We start from the raw sequence: 23,052 nt of genomic DNA, 5'->3' as shown, positions 1-23,052 counted from the left end.
TGGCCCAGGTGTCCTCAGTCTGAAGGCAGGCTTGAGGACATCCACCAGCCCCCTAGAACCTGAACTTCAGGACAAAGGTCCGTGTGCACATGGGAGCACGGTGTCTGGGAGTCTCCTTGTGTGCTCCCCACCTCTCCACAATTTGTGATGTGCTTCTTTTTGGAAAAGCCACCCTTCCTCTCTCCTTCCACCCAATTCTGTGTTCAGGGCCAGAGACCCCCCTTGAGCATCTGAAGGTACAGATCTCCCTAAAAAATGGCACACAAGTGGCATTTGACCCTGGCCTTGGGCTTAGAGACGTGAGCTGTAGCACGGTGTCTGCCTTGAACTGGCTTGTGGTCTCAGACAGGCCTGTTTTCTGACCTGAGAATTGGGGACTTTTGCCTCTACCTCATGGGGGCCTCCTGACAGTCTGGAATTGGTTGACCTTGTCTGATCCCTCCCCGGCTAACCCCAGGGAGCACTTAGAATGGAGAGAGGTGGGGCTGCAATAAGGATGGCATTTTGGAGGGGCAAGGGCAGGGGCTGGGGCAGAATGACAGGCATGTGCCCATATTCCTCTCAGTCCTCCTAGACCAGCCCCAGAGGGAGAGTGGCAGAGCTGTGGCACCTACCCTGTCAGCAGAGTTAAGTCCCAGCCAGACATGGGGAGGGAGAGTGAGAGAGGGCTGCAGCCACACCTGCTCCACCCTGCTGCCTGGGCTGGTGAGTGACCCAAGGGCTCCCTTCCTGGAAGCATAGCATAGCTCCAAGAAGCCCTCCCTCTACTGCATCAGAAAACCTCCTTACGGGAGGCCGAGGCAGGCGGATCACTTGAGGTCAGGAGTTCGAGACCAGCCTGACCAAAATGGAGAAACCCCGTCTCTACTAAAAATACAAAATTAGCTGGGCGTGGTGGCGCATGCCTATAATCCCACCTACATGGGAGGCTGAGGCAGGAGACTCGCTTGAACCCGGGAGGCGGAGGTGTGAGCCGAGATCACACCATTGCACTCCTGCCTGGGCAATAAGAGCGAAACTCCGTCTCAAAAAAAAAAAGAAAACCTCCTCGTTACCAGGGGCCCTGAGGCAAGGATCCCATCAGAGCTGAAAGCAGGGGATCCCTCCTTGAGGACCTCTGCAAAAGCGCTGGGGCCACCAAGATCTAGAGGGCTGGGTGCCAACACCCAATGCCTCCACTGCAGCAGCAGCTCATCAACTCTCTGTGTCAGTGTGGGAGCCAGGCAGGAGGGCGTTCCCATCTAACTCATGGGGAAACTGAGGCCCACAGGTGAAGTCTGACTTGTCCACAGTCACACAGCCAGTGAGCAGGAGGACTGGCCTGGAACCCAGAGCCCTGGCACCTGGACAAAGTCTCTTTCCCTTTCTCACTGATGTTGCTCCCACAGGGAGGCATTTTGGGGGCTCACTGATCAGGGGAAGAGGCATCCCGAGGGCAGGGCTTGCTGGTCTTGAGGGCTTGCTGGTTGGGGGAAGAGGAGAGGCAGGACCCTCTCACTTCTTCCTGGTCCATCCCAGTGTCTAGGATCTCTGGGATGCCATAGCCAGGGCAGGGGATGGGGGCTACAGGGCCGCGGGGCCTCCCTCCATCTTCCACTCACATTCTGCCAGCCTGCAGGCCCACCCCATGGCCTCTGCTCAAGGCTGTCTCTCTGCCAAGAATCCTCTTCTCCCCTCCCTGCCTGGAAGGAGGCCCTCTCCCATGTGAAGGCTCCCGACTGCCCCTCAGTTCAGCCTCCCTGGGCACCTCATGCTCCCCGTTCCCTATGGTTGCACACTCCCTAAGAGCAGGAACTGCGATGCTCCCATGTGCCCAGCACAGCGCCTGGCCTTCGAGAGATTGAATTTGGGAGCCTGCAATTGTAAGGGGGACTTATAATTGCGGGTGGCTGGTGGACAGCTACTGGTGTGAGAGGGCTGGGATAGGGGCCGTGGGAGTGTGAGGCTGAAGGGGTGGCAGAGGGCAAAGAAGCCCAGACAGGAGCAGAGGCCGAGCAGGGAGAGCAGGCTGGCACCGCCCACCCCACTGCTGGGCCCTCCCCTCGCCGGATGTGGTCCTCTTCCCAAACAACGGGCTTGGCCAAGGGCTCCACCCCAGGGGTTTCCATGATGGGCTCAGAGCCCTCAAAGTCACTGCGGTCCTGACCGGGTGGTGGCTGCCCTTTCCACATCAGGCGAGGGGAAGGATGACGCCCAAGGACATCCCCCAAGCCCAAACTAGCCATGGCTGGCCAGTGAGCAGGCCACATGCAGAGCCACAGAGTAGAAAAACCTTGTTTTATTCAGCCCGGACCTGGGCAATCTAGCTCTGTGGTATGGCCAACATATAAAAAATAAAAACCACCAACAAAACAACGCGGTAGAGAAAAGTGAAGTAGAAAGTGGGGTCTGGCATCCGGAATCCCTGTGGTTTCCATCCACGTTCTCTCCCTGAGGCCGGCAGGGAGGGATGCCCCTGCCTGTGGGTTGGGGGCTGGGCCCCTTGGCGGGCGGGAGGCTGCTGGGGGAGCAGGGCTGCTTTGGAAGGGGAGAGATTGGCCATCTGTCCCTCCCGGAGATCAGGATCTGAGGAAGGAAAGACAGTGGGTCAGTGAACGGCTGCACCCCCGTGGCCTCCTCAGCCAGGGCTTCCCCCCCACAGTCCAGATCCATTTCCCTCAAGAGAAAGCGATGACCCCCTCAGCCCAGCTCCAAAAGGCGGGGTTTGACGGACTCCCACCCACCCAGGGCACAGTCTCAGTACATTCCCTCCCCATGTCCTAGTCCCAGCTTGTTTTCTAGGCCATTAGCAGAGCTGCTACTGTCTGGAAATACTTTCTTGTTTTTTCTCACTCAGTACTTTTTTTTTAAGCCTCCCTTTTCCTCCAGAAACACGATGGAAACCCACAGGCGTCAGTCCCGTGGCCTTTCTGGGAACGCTCTGCCCGGCTTCCTGTGCACGCTGGCCCAGCCGCCTGCCTGCGGTCAGGGTCACAGAGACGGAGACGCTCTAATAAGACCCGGCCTTTCCAAGCACTTATGTAAAGAGCTCTTGGAAGGAAGGACTTTGGCCTCCCCTGCTGCCCACAGGCTCCCGGGGAGCTGGGAGGGTCTTGCAGGCTGCTTCTCCATCTGCCCTGCTGAGAGCCTTCCTGGCAGCTCCGGGCGCCTGGGACAAGGGATGCTATTTCTGTTCCCATACCCCCTTCCCAGCAGCAGGCGGGACTCCCTGCCTCCTTGAGCCCCCCCGTAGCCTCTTATATTTCCTGGGTACCCCATTCTTCCTTTCTTCTCCTTCCCTAGAATGGCTTCTACCACTTAGGTGACCCCTGGGTCTTGAATGGCTAAGACAGGCCCTGAAGAGCAGGAATGTGCTGGGAGCCCAGGCCTGCTAAAGAGCCAAACTGCCAGTGATAGGACAGGGGTCCGTCCTTTCAAACATGCTGTGTGCCCTGGGGAATTCTGACCTCTCTCTACTCATGAGGAACCTAATCTCTGCACTGAACTAGAGGCTGCTGTTGCCATTTTTAATGTTCATGATGTGGTGGCAGCATGCTGTGAACAGTCAGGTTAGTGGTAGCAGCCAAGTGTGAGGGGGCTGTCTCTAAATGAGCCTGGCCCTGGTAACAGACAGCCCTGACCCTGGTCACAGACTGAGCCCCGATACTGGACACACACTGAGCCCTGACCCTAGACACAGACTGAGCCTTGACCCTGATCACAGACTGAACCCTGAGCCTGGTCACAAAGAGAGCCCTGAGCCTGACCATAGACTGAGCCCTGAGCCTGGTCACAGACTGAGCCCTGATACTGGACACACACTGAGCCCTGACCCTAGACACAGACTGAGCCTTGACCCTGGTCACAGACTGAACCCTGAACCTGGTCACAGACTGAGCCCTGAGCCTGGTCACACAGACAGCCCTGAGCCTGACCATAGACTGAGCCCTGAGCCTGGTCACAGACTGAGCCCTGAGCCTGACCATAGACTGAGCCCTGAGCCTGACCATAGACTGAGCCCTGAGCCTGGTCACAGACTGAGCCCTGAGCCTGACCATAGACTGAGCCCTGAGCCTGACCATAGACTGAGCCCTGAGCCTGACCATAGACTGAGCCCTGAGCCTGGTCACAGACTGAGCCCTGAGCCTGATCATAGACTGAGCCCTGAGCCTGGTCACAGACTGAGCCCTGAGCCTGACCATAGACTGAGCCCTGAGCCTGGTCACAGACTGAGCCCTGAGCCTGACCATAGACTGAGCCCTGAGCCTGGTCACAGACTGAGCCCTGAGCCTGACCATAGACTGAGCCCTGAGCCTGGTCACAGACTGAGCCCTGAGCCTGACCATAGACTGAGCCCTGAGCCTGGTCACAGACTGAACCCTGAGCCCGGTCACAGACTGAGCACCGAGCCTGTTCACATGGCAGGCCCTGAGCTTGTACGTAGGAGGTCCCTCTGCAAAGTACTTCACATGGGGCATCAGGAGAAAGACTGAGAACCCTGCCCAGCAGCCATTTGCCAAAATCCCAAGTCCAGGTTTTAAGGACTTCTTCTACAACAGGGGGCCCTAGGGATTGAAGATGGCTGCTTTTAACCAGAATCACTTCTAATCTGTGATTATTTCATCCAGTCCACTTGGTAAGGACACTAACGATCGCAGCTGCTGTGGACTGTGTGCCACTGTGTGCTAGGCTGCTAAACATGCAGATATCAGGCCCGTGGATCCTCATCCCCAGCCTGTGTGGAAATCCCTCTTCCACAGTTGAGAAAAGGAGCTCAGGGAAGTGCAGTGAGTCACCCAACGTCACAGAGCGAGGAAGCTTTGGAACTGGGACTGTGGAGCTCATGCCCTTGTACCGAACGGCTCTGCCTTCTGCTGGTTTTCACTTGGGACATCTCAGGGAGCCGGAGGAGGCAGCCCCAGCTCAACACCCTACAGCCTGAGCCCCACCGAGAACACTCAGCTTGTAGCTGGCACAGACAAGGCTTTCTACTGGGCCCCACTGCAGCTGCGTTCGGCCATCAGGGTGACCTAAAGTGCAGGTATCTTAGGTACTTCAGGTGGCCTTGCCTGCTCCCCAGGCAGGAAAGGGTCAGGGCCAGGAAGGGCAGTGGGCAAGCACTTACTGGACTATTTTGCAGTTTGTTGCAGAAACATAGCGGCCTGTGTAGTGAATGTTGCATCTCACCACGTTGTTGGTGAAGTCAGACTCCAAAACAATATATTTTGGGTTCACGTGCACCTGAGGAAGAAGGGAAACAGAGAGAAAGGGAGTCTGGTCAGGGGGGCTGTACCTCACTTGCTCACCAGAGAAGGTGGTGAAGAGGCAGACAGACAGACACAGAGGTGACAGAGACAGGGAGATGGAGAGAGACCCTGTGAGGCCAGGAGACATGGAGACAAAGACACACTGCTAGAGAGACACAGAGGGGAATGAAGAGGCAGCTGGTGGTCCAAGGAAACATCATTTGATCCCCCTTATTGGGAGATGGGTTGTTTCCCTAGAGCTAGAGCCTGTGCCAGGTGAGACCTACATGGGGCATCTGAGGCCAGAGACGTTAGATCCTGCCCCAGGGAATGCAGTAATGAGGAGCTGAGCAGGGATTCAACACCTGGATTCCCCAACACCGAAGCTCAAAGTCATTCACTATGCATCCCTGTCTAGGTGAGCCATCAAGGGCCTGTGAGCTCCCCTGCTCCAGAGCCCAGAGTGCCCAACGTTCACTGAGATGATAGCCCGAGTACGATACGTGCCTTTTGTCTGAAAAGGAGCTGTTGGGATACAATACTTTTAAATGTTGGATTAACTGGGGCAGGGCCAGCTTTATTTGCAGAACATTTAAGAACAGATGCAGGGATGCGACTTTCAAATCCTGGTACATTCCCAAAGGGCAGGGCTGTGAACTGTTGCTTATGAGGTTTGTGTTTCCGGTGCCTAGAACTGAGAGGGGACTTCCTAAGTGTTTGGTAAGTGGATGAATGAGGAAAAGAACAAATATACTGGACAACCCCAGGCCCTGGGAGAGCAAGCCTGGAGGCTGCTGAGGAGCACTCGGGAAGGAACTGTGGAGAATCGCTGCTGAATGCATCTCTCCACCAGCTGACTGCCTGCAAACTGGCTTCACTGATCTTCCTTCACTGAGCTGCCTTTCTGCTTCTGCGTGGGTCCACAACTGGTGGAGTGATCCCCATTCATTTTATACCTGTGTGCAGGAGGCCGAGACATGGCTTCCCCAGGTGAGCCCAGGACAGCCTGGCTTACATGGACACACCAAGTCTGGCTGTGCATTGTTAACATGCTTTTCTACTTTCCCCCCAACCAAGGGAAGAGGTGATGATGTGAGTGTCCACTAGAGCAGGAGGGGTTCAGGCTAAAAGGGTCTTGGTCACAGGAGCCCTTGGCTTTGCAGGGGTCCTTGGGAGGAGCTGAGGGCCGCTCATCTGTCTCCCAAATGACACAAAGTCTGCCCTGTCTGAAGGCAGGAAGACGGACCACATGGCTCTCCAAGTCTTCCTTGTTCTCTCTGGTCCTCTGTCACTTAGGGAGACACTGTCTCTAGCATTACCACAGCGGTGGCAAAGGTCCCTTGGGTTCTTCATGGAAAGAGAGGCTATGTCAGCCTGAGACCTAAGCCTTCACCTGGGAAGCCTAAACCTCGAGGGATGCCTTGGATGCTGCCCCTGTTCAGCAGCTGGGGAGAAGGGAACAGGCCCAGAGGCTGATGCTTCTTTCAGGAACGGGAGGACGCTGGACATGAACATGAGGTTGGAGGGAAAGCCCCGACCCAGAGGCCCACCTTGAGGATGTAGTTCCCAGGCTGCACATCGGTGATGTCAATCCACTGGCAGTCAATGTCGGCGTTGTAGGTGTCATAGCAGCCTGGGCTCAGGCCCTGGGAGAGGGACAGGAGGAGAGGCTGTGATGCTGCTGGTTCCCCAGAGCCACCCTATGCCGACTTGTAGGAATTTCGGGCCCACCTTCCCCTGGGTTTCTCCCCTGACCCCGGCCCAGGTGGGTCCACTCCTTCCTAGAGCCACTGTCTAGATGGACCAGAGGAAAAACAGCGATATCTAATTGCCAGGTGGGAGGGATGAGATGGAGGTGCAGGGAGGCTTGGGCGAGATGGATGGCAGAATGATAAAGAGACAGGACAGATGGACAGTGTGTGGATGTTTAGACTGGCTGATTGAAAGAGGGACATGGGTGAATAGGCCATGGGACATGTTGCTCTTCGGACTTTGTTGCAATGTATCTTCTCTCCATGAGCGGATTGCCTGGGAATAACATGGGAAAGGGCTTGGGAAGGGAGGGAGCAGTCCCCGCAGGGCACTGTGGGGTCTGAGGACTGGTCAGAAGACCCTCACTGTAAGCAGAGCTGAGTGGCCAGAAGCCTTGGCACGGGCCAGTCTGCAGCTGGTCTCAGTGGGTCTTGCTCTTTGCCTCCCCACTCCTCATCCTCCTGTGCCCCAAACCCTGTCTCTCCAGCCAAACCTGGGTATGAGAGGTGCATGCATAGCGCTTGAGGTTGCCGAAGTCACAGGTGCTGTCCTCCAGGCAGAAACTGGCCTTGTGGCCCTCAGCCACCTTCTTGCCTGTGGCTGCATCCAGTAGGTCATAGTGGCTGAACTCATCCATGCTGTGGTAATGCCTAGGGGCAGTGGGGAGGAGGAGAGAGAAGAGGGCCTAGTCTTCCCTGGGCTTCCCCATCCCGAGACGGGCTCAAAGTGACCCTGCTGTGATGCAGCCTCTTGACCGGTCTGGGCTCTTCTGTCCCCTGAGTCCTGCAGGGTGGCCCCTCTGTGTCCCCCACCTAGCTGGGTCTCTCCAGGACAGCGCCTCCTCTGGACTCCTCACTTCCTTTTTGGGCTCCTACCTGCATTGGCCTCACTGGGCGATGCCATGTATTCTAGACAAGTCCATCCCTTATCAAGGCCAATCCTCCTATATCCATCTTCCAGCCTAGCTTTGGCTAAGGCTTCTCTGAAAAACTCTTGTCCCAGTAGCCAGAGTTGGCAGATAACACCCCCCTCCCCGGGCTCTCTAATCCAGGACCTGTGTCTCTCCAGAGTATGCGTGGTGGGAGGGGAGCTTGGACACCAAGGTCCCTGGCCCGGAGGAGAAGCGGAAGAGGATGGCCCAGCCCCTCCGTACTCACTGGTGGCAACTGTGCCACTCCCAGGTGTGCCGTGGCCGGTTGGGGAGGAAGTCCGCTGTGCCCTGGTTCTTCACGCGCTGGGGGAAGCGCAGCAGCACCCGAACGTCGTAGTCGGTGGCCTCAGGGGCATAGGCTGTGCTGCAGGGACAGGGTGGGGGGGTAGAAAGGGGGGTTGGGGCACAGTGACACCAGAACCCAGCATGGGCCCCCTTAGCCCCACCCTCAGCCCTTGGCCACTGGTCCTGAATCCCCACCCCCTTGTCCCTGAAGATCTTTTCCTCTGACTCCTTGAACTGTGGCAGAGGCCCAGGCCTCTTCCTCTGTCTTCTGACCCTGTGAAATCATGGCTGTCCCTTCCTTTCTGGCCTCCACCATGTGGCTGGCAGCTGCCAACAGCATCTTTCTAAAGTGGTACCAGGCATGGCAGCATCCCTGATACCTGCAGGTGACTCAGCTGGGGTCAAGCCCCTGGGTGCAGAAGCCTGTAGAAACCTCTGAAAAACAGCCCTACCTGGGGGGTTAAGGGAGGCAGGCACTTTGGCTTATGCCTGTAATTACAGAGCTTTGGGAGGTCCAGGCAGGAGGATCACTTGAGGCCAATAGTTTGAGACCAGCCTGGGCAACATAGTGAGAAATTACAATTAAAAAATTAATTTAATTAAAGAAAGTTTTAAAAACTAAAAAATTAGCTGGGTAAGGTGGCTTATGCCTGTAGTCCCAGCTACTGGGAGGCTGATGATCCCTTGAGGCCAGGAGTTCGAGGCTGCAGTGAGCTGTGACTGTGCTGCTGCACTCTGGGCAACGGTGTGACCCCCATTCTAAAAGAAAAACAAAAAGAAGTCCTATCCAAGAGAATCTGGTAAGTCTTCCCTCCTCCAGACAGGGAGCCCTAACTGTTGACCAAAGTATGCCATGTCTTGGGTGTGGGCCTGAAAAACAGGCTTGAGATCCTCTGGTCAAAGCCTCTTTACTCTTCTAGGCCCATCTGCTCTTCCACTCCCCCACATACCCTGGGTTCCTGCTTCAAAGCCTATTTTCCAAACAGGCTCAACTTTTTCCCTGACCCATACTTTCGCCCATGCTGTTTGCTTGACTCAGAATTCCAAAGCTCACCCAGCCTCCTAGCGTCAACTCAAAAGTCCCCACCTCCAGGAAGTCTCCCCGATTGCTCCACTTAGAGGATTCGGACTGCCTGTAACTGTGGCACAGCCCGATACCACCTACATCTTGCACTGGGTTGGGTATGACTGGGCCACCTCTCCCTGATGGCATGGCTTCTGGCTGGCAACCTGCCCTTTTCCATTCAGGGATCCTGGGTCTGGTATGAATCACCTGCTCCCAATTCACCTGCTGACTCCAGATTTCCAAGTGAGGCAGGCCTTGCCACAAAAAGAAAAGGGCAGAGAGAGGAGCGAGGAGCTGCACTGAGGGGAGACACACACGCGCGCGCGCACACACACACGTGTGTATGGTAGGAACAGACGGGGGTGGCTGAAGACCCCTCCCCTCTTCAGCTGACAGCTGACAGCTAACTCTGCTGGTCTCAGGGGCTCTTCCCTGGCACTCATTAAGGTCCGTCCCTAAGGCCAGAGAGGAGCAGTGGCCAGTGGTAGGGATTAGCACTGTCTTTGAGAGAACGTCTGGACAACAGGCGGCTCAGACTGTCTGCCAGGATGAAAGGCCCTCAGCCTTGTCTGGGGGAGGCTTGGAATCTGTCTATGTCTGGCTTGAAACAAAACATCCTCCTTCCCTCTGTTCAGTTAAATCCTGCCCTTCTGTTCGGCTCAGCACACCGTGGGAAACCATAAGGGTCTAGGTTCTAGGCCCAGCTTGGCCACAAACTGGTGGTGAGACTTGGAACCAGTCCCCTTCCTTCTCTGGGTTCTGCCTGCAGCGTGTGAACTGGCCCCAGCCCGAGGCCTGTACTTGAAATGATCTCAAAGGGCTCTCCCGCCCCAGGGCTCCAGTTCTGCAGGGTTCTCCAGGTCTTTATTCCTGTGCCCACCTCCTCTGAGGTCTCGGCCCTTGCTGACCCCTCCATCCTCTGACCTCCAGCAGCACTGGCCTGTGAACCACTCCTTCTGGCTCTTGTCCCACTCGTGTCTTGGTTCTGTCACTGGGGTACGGGTGAGGGCTGCTCTCTCCAGGTGTACCAGGAGACCCTCCAGGACAGAGGACAGGCTGCCTCCTCTCCCCAGCTGGGAGCGCAGGTCCGGGCACTCGGGATCCTCCATGAAGAAGCAGTGATATTAATAGTTTAGCTTTGAGTTAATTCTCTTAAGACTGGAAGGGCTGCCATGGAGGCTCTAAGTTCCTCATTGCTGGAGGAACTCCAGTAGGACCATTATGCTATTTCCCCCAGGGCAATTGAAACAAGAGAAGACCTACCTGGACAGGCTGGCTGAGTGGTGGTCCCTGGACCAGGGGCAGGTCCAACACTGATGCCAGTCTGGGATGGGATTGGGAGCATGCACCAGAATGTACACTGATGACATTACTAATCACTCTGCTTGGTTCAGCGGACGCTTTTATTTTTTTTAAAGCTAGACTTTCTCAATGAAGGAGTGAGTTGAGCTCTTTATCTTGTTACAGACAGATAAGAGTTTATGGTCTGCTACTTATAATGGCAGTGAACTCGTGAACTAGAAGTCCTCGGAGTGAGAAAATGCGGAGATTCCGAAGACTTTCCTAGATAGTAAAAAGTCAAACTAAGCAGAGTTCAAATGACCGAAAAGCATGTAACTAAGAAAAAGAGGCGCTTTCAACAGAGAGGGATCTTAACAAAAGAAGCAGATAACATAGTCTTAACTGATTATTTTAGCCCAGGGATGAATTCCCAAAGCACCTATACTTCAGCAGAATATGAACTGCTCATAAATTAGAAGCAAACACTGCGAGAGGCAGGATCACGCATGAATAACGGCAAGTCAGCTGTGCTCACCTTCTGGGTTCATGGAAACTGGTCTCCTTCTCTTTCCAGTGCAACATCTAACTGAAGCTTCCTGTCCCCCGGGACTCACTGCCCCTGCTGTGACGAGGCAGAAGCAGTCTGGCCAGCCAAAGCCACAGCTGTCCTCTGTGGACGTGGCTCCATAGTCCTGCCCTCTACCCTGCAGTTACACCTACCCTATAGAACTTCCCTGGGTCCCTGTATGAGCACTGGATGCCTGAGATCCCAAGAGGAACCTTTTCATTCAGCAGCTCAGATCCAAGAGGTTTGGGTTCCTTTCATTGCTCCTCAGTTTCCTGAGGGGGCAACCCATACCTTCAGGGCTCGTGCAAAGAGGAAGAACTACAGTAAAAGTGAAGTTCCTTGTAGAGTGAGGAACAGTATACAGAAATGCTGGACCGCCACTTGCTCCCCTCCCCTCCTGACTCCCTCGGGGTAGACAAGGCTCACACATGAAGAGGTCAGGGTCCTAGGAGGCTCGGGCACTTGGCCAGGGTCATCAGCTTGCAGACAGCCTAGCTGGCAGCCACAGCTAGGCTGGGTTCTAGGTGACTCCTGGGGACTCTCCCAACACTCTCCACTTCTGTCTCAGCTCCTTACCTGGCCAGACACTTCTCCTCCGCAGCACAGCGCAAGGAGTACAGGTGGGCTCTCTGCACATAAGTGGATGCTTGCACATAGTTGGGGTCTGGGACCAAGTCGGGGAGACCTGGAGTGGGCAGTGGGTGTGGGGAGGAAGAGCATGACATTGAGAGAGTCAGGTTGGCCCCTGCAAATGCCCAGAGACCTCCTCCCACCCCAAACATCCTCCCATAACCCAAAACCCTTTGCCATTCTCCTTGGGTGCTGGGTCTTGGGCTCAGGTGTGGGGTTAGGGAAGTGAGGAAGCAAGAGCTTGCATCTTGAGCTCTGTGGTGTGAGAGCTACTGAGACCCCCTGGAAAAGGTGGGACATGAACAAGATCTGGGAGACAGGGTGGGATTGAGAGAACCAGAGAGCAGGAACAGGTGTCCTCAGCAGGGAAACAGCATGAACAAAGGCCTGGAGGTAGGACTGGGTGAACCATGTAATTTCCCTCAAGTCCTTACTCCCCGGGCCTCTGGACACCAGCCCCCAGACACCCTCTGTTCCTCTCATCCCTGCAGTCAGCATTCTTTGTGAACCACCAAGAGAGCCTTGGGCTTCTGGCCTGGAGTGTGTCCCTGAAGGCTCATGGGCAGAGCCAGGTGAATGCTGGCTGGCAGGAGGTCTGGGTGGGCAGGAAGGGATGGGCTAGAAGGAAAACATTTCCCCAGAGCAGGCTGCTGACAGGGCAGGATTCTCAGCCTGTGCACCCAGCCCGACCTTCTCAGGATTCCTTCCTGCCTAGCACGGCTACCCCTCCCTGTACCCCCCCCATCACCTGCCACCACTTCCTGCCATCAGCGCCCCAGACCTGACCACACCCTCCCCTGTCTGCAACCTCCTGCCACCAACCTGAGGGAGGTTCTGGCTCCCTTCCCTGCAAGGCCCAGGGTCAAGCGCCCAGGGGAAGTCTGGAGGCTGCCCCAGTCCCTGTGGTCCCCTGTTCCCCAGGATGTCCCAGAGCCCGGGGCCTGTGCATCCTGTTCCTGCCCCTTCCACCTTCCTCCCTGGGCATACATTAGATTGAGCAAGAGTTACCAGGAATAAGCAGAAACCAGACTTAGGTGTCCAGACTCCACCCTACACTGGAATATAGGAATGACCCTAATGTTGGGGTGATGGGGTGCAGGCTAGGGCAGGTGTCGGCTGGGGCTGCTGTGGGCAGGAGGGGCCTCCAGAGCCCTGAGCTCTATCCCAGCCCAGCCACTGACTTAAAGGGGAGTGGTCTTGGGGTCTCGGATTCCCCCTCCTCTCTGGCCTCAGGGATTCTGCCAGGTAAGTGATGAGGCTGTAAGCGCCTCTTAGCTCCTTTCAAGACCTCTGCTCTCGAGCGATTCAGGAAGGGTGGGAACAGACAAGGTGAGAGGACTTGAGTCCCATGGAGGGGTTTTCCACCCCTTTCCTGCTGCCAAGACCCTCTCATCAGCTTTTAGGTCTGGCAGATGAGGCCGAGGAGGGGAAGGCTGGCTTCTAAGCCTTTGGCAGAAGTGTCTGCCTGCATGTCCCCCACCCCACACCATCCTGAGTTCCCAGACCCTCGCTTTGCTTTCTCTGGGGCCTGGGCCTCATGGGGGAGCCTGGTCCAGGCAGCCAGGGTGATCTCACCTACTTGGAATGAAGAGGAAGCTTGGAGTGCAAGGGTGGGTAAGGATGAGGTGGCTCCTGGCTGGTGGGGGACTTCTTGGCCAGCCTAGGCCCTGTTACTTGAGCCCCTAGGAATGTTTGCAGTCATTTCTCAAGGGACCCATAGACCCTCAAGCCAGCTGGGAGCTGGTTCTCACTCTCTGGACCCTGAAAGCCTCTGGGGGAGGGGTGAGGATGAGAGGAATGGGCCCCATCCCCATCATCCAGTGCCTTTCCTCAGCTGCTGTGTACAGGGTGGGGTAGCTGGGCGTTAAGTCTCAGGGGACCCAGCATTTTACATCAGACAGCTTGCTGCCCCCACCCCAGGCCCGGTTTCAAGAAACACTGCACAGATGGCTCCACAAAGCTTTTCTGGCCTGAGCCTTCCTCTCTAGGCTATTTCATGAGCTGGCTACGCAACCCAGGGAAGTTGGAGGAGCAGGGAGGAAGAGGCCAGGTGGGGCTAGGGAGGGCCAGTACTGCTCCTGTGCTGCTCCTGGCCTCTCCCAGCCCTGACTATGGACACACACCAAGCCCTGTGCCTGATCACAGTTGCACCCTGACCTTGGTCAGCAGACTGAGCTCTGACTCTGGTCACATTAAGCCCTGACCTTGGTCACACACTGAACCCTGGCCCTGGGCACACCCTGAGCCTTGACCCTGATCATACACCAAGCCCTGTTCCTGATCACAGTCTGAGCTCCGATGCTAGTCACACACTGAGCCTGTACCCTGGTCACATACTGAGCCCTGATCCTGATCACACACTAAGCCCTGATCCTGGTCACAGACTGAGCCCTGATCCTGGTCACACACTGAGCCCTGATCCTGGTCACACACTGAGGTCTGATGCCTATCTGCAATTCTGAATCTCAGTCTCATTTCTGTGTATTCCGAAGAGAGACTAAAGCTCTTCAGCTAAAGGAAAAAGAAATTGCTGTGATATCATCATGGCTTTATGATTACAACTGAGTGGGGTACGGTTATGAGTGCCAGAGTTATGGAGGAGGGCATTTGTAGAGTACTACACCTGGAGATTTGGAAGACAGACAAAGGACAAACAGCTTGTGGCTGCCATTCACAATCTGAGCCTTGAGCCTTGCCACAGATGACCATCTTCTTCCTCTTATTGAGGAATCTCAGGCTCAAGCAGGTGCCTCTTGTGGGAAGTCTGCCCTGATTGCAATGCCATCTCAGGCTACACACACTTCTCCTATCTCACTGTCCCATCTATACAGATGATCTACACGTAGATTTCACCATATTAACCTGCATGTGCCTCCTCCCCTCCAGACGGTGTTCTTCGGGCAGGGCCTGAGTCCTCCTCGCCCTCAGTGGAGCAACTTTTGCTTTGGGGGTGACTGGCTGGCCCAAAGCCCTCAGCCTCTGTCAAAAGAGCTTCCTTAATGACTGTTTCAGGCACCCCCAAGTGTGCTCCATGTCCTGCTCCCCAGGAAACCAGGGCACACAATGCCTTTGGAAACATCGGAGGAAACAGATGCTCAGAGAGGTCCATAAATCTATGCACAGTCACACAGGGAACCGGGGTAGCCAGGAGGAGATCCTAGGTCTCCTTGCCCTCCAAGACTCCTCCTGTCACTCTTTTTATAAAAACAAACTTTTTTGAGTTATAATCTATACACGGTGAAAAGCAGACTTTAGGTGTACGGTTTGGTAAGTTCTAACAAATGCATAAAGCTGTGTGGCCTCCTCCACAATCAAGCTGTGGATTGTTTCTGTCACCCTCTGGCCCCTTCCCTATAAGTCCCTTCCTAGCCTCTGCAACCCCAGGCAGCCACTGCCCTGCTTCTAATCATTGTAGATTAGTTATGCCTTTTCTAGAACTTAAATGAAATCACTCTTACCCTTATTTTGTAATTTTCTTACACCCTGTGACCCCGTCTCTGTGCTCCACCTCTGTCGCACCCTCATGGCTGTGGAGGTGACACGGGAGGCAGCAGCTCGGGGAAGCTGCTGGAAAGGAACAGCCTCAGGAGCTCAGGCTGGGCACCCCCGCCTCACCCTCAGGATCCTTGCCGAGGTCCCAGGGAACAGCAGGGCCCCCTCCCACGGCTGGTATGTTTTTCCGGGAAGGAACAATGCCTCCCTCTCTAGGCAGCTCTCCCAGAGGACATTTCATCAGCAACCAGGCCTGCAGGCTTGGGCTCTCAGCCCCTCTGCAGGGCTTGGGGCAGAGGGATTATGTGATGTTGGAAGGGGATAAAGAAGGGTTGATTGAGTGGGGGCTGGTGGACATGATCGGTGTGGGAGTGGGGAGGCCGGTCTGTAATTTCTGGCTTGTAGGGTACAACAGGCCCTCCAGGCAGGGTGGCCAATGCTGGCTGGGTAAAGTCTGGTTACTATCAGACTGTGTGATAAGCCCTCACCTCAAAAAGTATGCATTTTAAAGGAAGATCCTGGACCTGGTGAAGGTACACATCTAGCTCCCCACATCACCTCCATCTGTTCTTTTTCCTTTGAGACAGGGTCTTGCTCTGTTGCCCAGGCTGGGGTGCAGTGGTGTGAACGTGGCTAACTGCAGCCTCGATCTCCTGGGCTCAAGATCTTCCTGCCTCAGCCTCCCAAAGTCCTGGGATTGCAGTCATGAACCACTGCACCCAGCCAAGTGAAGGTCTTTTTGCTTACTCCAAATACAGGGGAACCATCAGCCCAGGCTGAAGTACAGTGGCACAATCTGGGCTCATTGCAACATCCACCTGCTGGGTTCAAGCGATCCTCCCACCTCAGCCTCCTGAGTGGCTAGGACCACAGGTGTGTGGCATCATGCCTGGCTAATTTTGTATTTTTAGTAGAGATAGGGTTTCACCCATGTTGGCCAGGGTGGTCTCGAACTCCTGACCTCAAGTGTTCTGTCCACTTTGGCCTCACAAAGTGCTGGGATTATAGGCATGAGTGACTGCGCCTGGCAGGCCTCCTGGCTCCCGCTTCCACAAACACTCAACAGTGAGCAGCTGTACATGCCCCTCCTGGACCTGGTGAAGATACACATCCAGCTCCCCTGGCCACCTTCAGTCCTGCTCAGTCTTCTCTCAAGCGCCCAGCACCACTGGTGGGGGGGTGTGCTGGGGTGGGTCTCATCACCAAAGACTGGGTGGATGAGCTTGCTCAAGCTACCCAAAGAAACCCTGGCCACCATCAATTTCTTGCTCCCAGGAGGGAGACAGGAGCCTGAGTTCTTACCCTTCTCTGTCATAGGCCTTCTGTGTGGGCTTGGGCTTTCCCAGCCCCACTTCAGGCTTCTTAGCCTCCATCCTTCCACTTCTAATTGTCCTCCACCTGACTTGGGGCTTGAGGCTCTGTGCTGGCCTCTGTGGGCACTCTTCCTCAGATGCAGGCTGCACAGAGCCTGGGCCAGGATGGCAGGGATGCTGAGTCATGGGGTGAAGACCCTAGAGATGGCCAAAGCCAGACTGCTCGGCTGGGGCTGAGCTGGGTGAGAGGGGACAGGATCCCAGGGCCATTCCACAGGGAGACAGCCAGCCACTGGTGTGGGGTAAGCCTTTCAGCTATAGCAGCCCCATTCAACCCTCCAAGGCAGTGAAGACACAGAGCCGAGAAGACAGAACCAATGTTCTGTATCCTGGCTCTGTCTCTGGAGCTTCCTCTGTGGCAGCAGGCAGGGACACAGCAGGAGAAACCTGTCACACTGACTCTTGGGGCCTGTGTGCTTGGGACAAGCCCACCCTGTCCGCTCTGTCCTCCTGCTCAAGCTGGGTCTGGAGCTGCTGACGGCTCCCGTGCCAGCCCTCAGGAACTAGAGGATGACAACTATCTGCCCCTTCCCTGGTGGGATGCAGCTGGGGCCTTCTCAGTGGTGAGACTCTGGAGGTGAGGTCACCCTCTTGTCCAGTCTCCCCAGTCCCCTTTCTGAGGCTCACTTTCCCCATCTGGATGATGAAGGAGACTGAATTAGCTGGCCCTTCAACACAGGTTGGATGGATCGATAAACACTTGGAGATTAAAATACTTTTTAGGAGCCATTCAGTTCATTCCCAGCCTTGGGCAAGAGCCCAAGACCTCTCACAACCCCTACAGACGATACTTCAGCAGTCAGGAAATTCTCCCACCGTCTGACCTAAATCCTTCCTGCTTCATTAGAAATCTGTTCCCTCCTGCCCAGCGGTTCCTGGAGACTGCCCAGCGCGGAGGGCCCTGTGGCAGCGTTCCCATCGCTCACCCACACCTCACCTGTTTCCCTCTTGGCTTCCCCTTTTTTGTGGGTTCAGTAAACCTTGTCTCTGAAATCTTTCTTCTCCAAGTCTCTGCTTATGAGAGGCAGAGGATAGAAAGTGGAACGCAAAAGAGCCCTAATCTCTTGAGCCCAGGGGTGGAGGATAAACAAAGTCCAGCAGGAACCGGTCAGTTGCTTGTGAAATATGTGCTGAGCGGGATGTTTTGGCTAGCGCAGCCAGACTCCAGAGGAGCCCCTAGGTGGGGGAGAAGCAGAAAGTTCTGCAGAGCAGGCCCTTGAATAAAGATGAGCCAGAGAGGCCTCCAGGGCGGGAGCTGGCTGCCCTATTCCCTAGGAAATGATTAGCTCATAATCAGGAAATAAACTTGTCAGCGCTGGCCTGGTGGTGCCACACCTGTTTAGTTAGCAGGCAGGCAAGGTGGCTGCAGATTCTACTTTACCTCATCATGAAGGTGTAATCCCAGTCCAGCCATATGAGCTAGGACGGCCATGAAGCCAGGCCTAGAATCTTCAATGGCTCCCCATTGCCCACAGAATCAATCCCAGAAGTCTTAGAGTGACAGCTAAAGCCTTCTGTGGTTGGCCTTACCTAGCCTTCCAGAACTCTTAACCCTAAGGGTCAGTAGGCAGGTCTCTAGCAGCAATACCCCAACCTTTTCTACCCCCTGACCCCATGGTGCCCTTGTCCTGGAATTCCCAGCTATGCACGTGTGCGTGCATACACACACACACACACACACACACACACACACACACCAGCTCTACCCATGCAGGGGTAAGCACTCTTTTGCTCCAAAGCCCACCTTGTCAGTCCTGACTACCCATCCACCACCACCCTGCACCCTCTTACAGCACTCATTTGCCCACCCCTCCGATGGGGACAGACAGCAGTAGCACAGGGCCTGACTCACAGAGGTATCTGTGTGCTCAATTGTACCAGCTGCCCAGGATGCCCTGGGCTGAGGGGGAGACAGACGACACTACCCACTGGGGAAGTCAGCTCCCTGCTCAGAGGCCAAGCCTCTGCTGCCTCTCTGCACACCTAATGCATATTTCTTCCCAGTATGAACCCAACCCCTGCCCTTGCATCCCTGTCCTGGCAGGCCCTGCCTGGTACCCCCGAACTCACCTCTAGAAGCTTCCTCTGATGCTCTGGTCACTCCAGGGGTTCCCTCCCTTTCCTCTCATGCCCTGAACAGTGACCAGAAATTTTTATATTTCTTTTTTGTTTGTTTTTGAAATGGAGTCTCATGCTGTCACCAGGCTGGAGTGCAGTGGCACAATCTCGGCTTACCACAACCTCCGCCTCCCGTATTCAAGTGATTCTTCTGCCTCGGCCTCCCGAGTAGCTGGAATTACAGGCCTCCACCACCACGCCCAGCTAATTTTTTGTATTTTAGTAAAGACGGAGTTTCACCGCGTTAGCCAGGATGGTCTCAATCTCCTGACCTTGTGATCCACCCGCCTCAGCCTCCCAAAGGGCTGGGATTACAGGTGTGAGCCACCATGCCCGGCCAAATTTTATATTTCTTATAAAACCTACTCTGCCGACAGCCTTCCCATCTCAGCTTAAGGCAATTGCTCCTTCTAGCCGCACCAGCCATAAACCTCTGTGTGATCCCTGACACCTCCCTTTCTTTCATATCCCATAGTCAACCCAGCAGGAAATCCCCTCAGCTCTATCTCAAGAACACACCCTCAAGCTGGCTTCCCCCATTGCTGCCACTCTTTCTGGTCTCTGGAACAGCGTCCTCTAGGTTTCCCTGGCTGACTCCCCACTGTGCACTCCTGGCACAGCAGTCAGGGGCCCATGTCTCTGCTGAACCCAAACCCTGAGTAAAAGGGATGCACAGAAATGAAAAGCCAAAGCCCTTACAGTGGCCCACAGGCCCCTCCATGGCCTGGGCCCCAATACCTCTCTGACCTGTCCCCTTCTCCTCGTCCAATTCCACTCCACTCTGTTCTAACCACACTGGAGCACACCTGAAGACCCCAGGGAACTCCTGCCTCAGGGCCTTGCACTGGCTGTCTTCCAATCTGGAATGCTCTCCTTGAAGACAGCTCCACAGCTCACTCATGTGCCTCCTTAAATCTGCTCAAATGTCACATTCATGAGGCCTGACCACCTTTGCCACCTGCCCCCTCCTCTACTCCCGGTCCTCCTTACCTATTTCTATTTTTCCACAGCACTTAGCACCTTCTAGTTTTCTTTTTTAACCTATTTTTATGTTTATACATGAAAATAGAAGATCCACGAGGGCAAGATTTTATCTCTTTTCATGACTGAATACCTGGCTCTAAAACAGTGCCCAGCACACAGTAAGTCACTCAATAAATATTAGTCAAATTACTATTTCCTCACAAGATGGTATCTGCACTCTATAGCCAGGCAAGAGCCTGTGAGGGCAGGGGCGGGTGACAATGCCCTTTGCCTGTGCCCAGCTTCTGGTGCAGGTCTCACGGGTGCATAGCAGGTGTTACGGGAGCTGGAAAAGACAGACATGGGCGTAGGCCACTCTGAACCCCCAAGTGCCTGTTTTCTTGCTGCCAGGCTGAGATGTCAGTGAGGCCAGGGAGGGGTCTGGGGTGCCCCTGAATTCTCCATGTCCAGCTCAGGGCTTGGCACCTGTATGCCCTTGACAAGTGCATGAACCAATGCCCACACTCCACAAGGGTCTAGTGGCTCTGCCTGTGTGAGCACAGACTTCAGTGTCAAGCAGGGTCTGGAATCCATTCCCAAAGTCCTTTCTTTTGCAGAAGGGTTTGCTTTGGGCTTGGAAAACCTGTGGTTCCAGCTGGCCCACAAGCAGGGGAAAGGGTGGGTTGTCTGCTGAGGTTTGGATGGCAAAGGCCTCTGGGGCCTTGCTTTCCCATCCTGAATCCCTTCCTGCTTTGGCATTCTGACACCCCTCTCCCATTTCCAGGCGGTACTTCAATGCCCAGTTGCTGAGGTGCCTATCAGCAAGGGGGAGAGGGACCCAGACCCAATCCTCACCCTGTGATCATGAGTCCAGACAAGAAGAAGGCCCTTCGTCCAGCTGCTTGTGGTGAGGAGGTGGCTAAGAGGGGCCAGGGGAGGGGGGGCAAGTCCTAACCTCTCCTTCCAGCATCCCAACCCTGACTGCTCCTCCGCAGGAATGCTGGGCACAGCAATTGGAAGCAGGTGTGGGCTGCCTGGGTGGACCCCTGCTCCCTCCCTGCCCTCTTCCTCTCCTGCACATTGCAGCCACTGTCCTGGGAAGTCTTCCATGTGTTCTTGGATTAGAAAGGAGGTAGAATGGACTCAAGCTGGGAGCTACTGGGGAGGGATACCCCTTCTGAGACCAGAGGACATTGCAGTGGGGGCCCCTGGGGTTAGGAGGAAGGAGAGAAGGCAACAAGCCAGAACTCCCAGGCCAAGTCTAGCAGTAGCCCTGTGCCCATAAAGGCACTAATGGCTCCCGACCCTGCTCTGCCACCATCCCCAGCAGCTCTGTGGGGCCTGTAAACTTGAGGCAAAAACCCACATTTTGTTTTTTCAGGTGTTTAGACCTCAGAGGAACAGTGAACACTGAGATAGGTCACATGGAATATAAAACACCCTTCCCTAAGAGACAGAACAGAGTGAGGCCAAGGCCTAGGCCTGTTTGGCCACTCATTAACCCTGAGACGGGTGAGTTATTTCATTTCTCCAAGCCTCGGTTTCCTCATCTATAAAATGGAGATGATAATCCTATCTATCTAACAAGGCTGTTGTGGGAATGAAATGAGAGAAATAAAATGCTTGGCATAGTGTCTGTTCAGTAATCATCAGCTATTCTTATTCATGAAAGCAGGAGCTGTCTGTTCTTGCAGGGATAGTCCAGTTTGAGACTGTGGGGAGGGAAGGTGCCTTGCAAGTGGCTGATAAGAGAGGAGACAGGAAGTCTGCCTGGGATGAGGCTGCTTGGGACTCTGTTTGTTTGTCCAGACACTAAAGACTCTCAAAGGAGAAACGAGGGGGGCAAGAGGAGGGCCCAGAACCCTCTGTTTCCACAGCTTGTCTGACCTGACACAGCTTTCTAAGCCTGAAGACTCTTTTTATTTCCGAAGAAACAATCTGAGACATCTTCAGGGAAGGAAGGAGGGAGGCTGATCTGTGATTCTACCTCCAGGGCAAGTCACTAAACCTCCCAGGGCCTCAGTTTCCTCATCTGCACAATGGGGATAGCAACCCCAGGGTTGTTATAAGGATGAAGTGACTCCAACTGCAAAGCTTCAGGAACAGTGTCCGGCACTTAGCATGCACTATAAGAGTGTTTGCTACACAAACCTTCTGGAATCTACAATAATGACCAGGCGACACCCTAACACCACACTGGGGAGAGACTCTGCTCCCAAAGTCTGTCACACCTACTGTCCCATCTCACCCTGTCACAAACAGTACCCAGAATCTAGCAGTCAAATACCTGTTGAATGAATGAAGGACCAAATGAATGAGTGAATAAGTGAGGTATACAGGATCTAAGCAGTAATACACAAGTTTTTTTTTTTTTAAATGCATGGTTGTTAAGAACTCAGGATAGTGAGTCACACAGACTCAAATGCTGGCTCCACTACTAAAAGTCAGCAAGGGAGCCTGTCACCTTCTCTGTAACACAGTACCTGGCTCGGACCTGGGAATTAAAAGAGATGTTATGTAGGGCCGGGCGCGGTGGCTCAAGCCTGTAATCCCAGCACTTTGGGAGGCCGAGGCGGGTGGATCACGAGGTCAAGAGATCGAGACCATCCCGGTCAACATGGTGAAACCCCGTCTCTACTAAAAATACAAAAAATTAGCTGAGCACGGTGGCACGTGCCTGTAATCCCAGCTACTCGGGAGGCTGAGGCAGGAGAATTGCCTGAACCCGGGAGGCGGAGGTTGCGGTGAGCCGAGATCGCGCCATTGCACTCCAGCCTGGGTAACAAGAGCGAAACTCCATTTCAAAAAAAAAAAAGAGATGTTGTGTAACGCTCTCAGCAAATGCAATTCTTCCCTCTGGATGCAGATGGCGGAGGTAAGGCCCACAGAGGCAAAGCTGGCAGAGGGGGCCATGCTCACCTCCTGCCTTGCCCCGCCTGCAGGTTGAGCACGGCTTCCTCCTGGGTCATCTCACTGTGATGCAGAGAGCACAGGCTCAGTTTGAATTCAGGCTCGGCTGTGCCCTTTCGAGCCACCTCCTTAGGCCTCAGTTTCCTCATCTGTATCAGGAGGACCATAATCTGTACCTCACTAGGAGGTTGTGCACTGAGGCCGCTAAGCCCAGGACGTAGTCTTCAGCAAATGGCCAAGTTGGTATTATCATCCCTGCCCCTGGGCTCTATCTCTGGAAGCTTCCTGGGTGAAGCCTGCTTTGATCCTTCCCTGCATCCACTCCAAACTCTGCGGGGAAAGGTGGCCGACTTGAAGGGCGGAGGTGGGCAGGCAGCCTGTGGTGAGGGGGACAGGCCCAGGTGAGCAAGGAGCTCAGGCAGGAGGGGTGGTAGCAGGCAGCCAGAGCTGCTCTCAGG

General features: G+C 54.9%; 1 protein-coding gene across 1 annotated transcript in view; it reads right to left on the bottom strand.

Moving 5' to 3' along the window:
- Positions 1-2,263: 2,263 nt before the first annotated feature.
- Positions 2,264-23,052, bottom strand: part of LOXL1 (lysyl oxidase like 1) — a 26,004-nt gene continuing 5,215 nt past the window's right edge. Inside the window, exons 2-7 of the mRNA XM_002753318.8 lie at positions 11,685-11,793; positions 8,135-8,272; positions 7,471-7,627; positions 6,776-6,871; positions 5,105-5,220; positions 2,264-2,565 (exon numbers count right to left, since the gene is read on the bottom strand). Of these exons, the coding sequence (XP_002753364.1) occupies positions 2,559-2,565; positions 5,105-5,220; positions 6,776-6,871; positions 7,471-7,627; positions 8,135-8,272; positions 11,685-11,793 (623 nt within the window). The 3' untranslated portion in view covers positions 2,264-2,558. The remainder of the gene's footprint in view (positions 2,566-5,104; positions 5,221-6,775; positions 6,872-7,470; positions 7,628-8,134; positions 8,273-11,684; positions 11,794-23,052) is intronic.

This window comes from Callithrix jacchus, chromosome 8, assembly GCF_049354715.1.
Source record: "Callithrix jacchus isolate 240 chromosome 8, calJac240_pri, whole genome shotgun sequence".
NCBI classification, from domain to species: Eukaryota; Metazoa; Chordata; class Mammalia; order Primates; family Cebidae; genus Callithrix; species Callithrix jacchus.
Note: the sequence above shows the minus strand (reverse complement) of the source record. Positions and strands in the feature narration are given on the sequence as shown.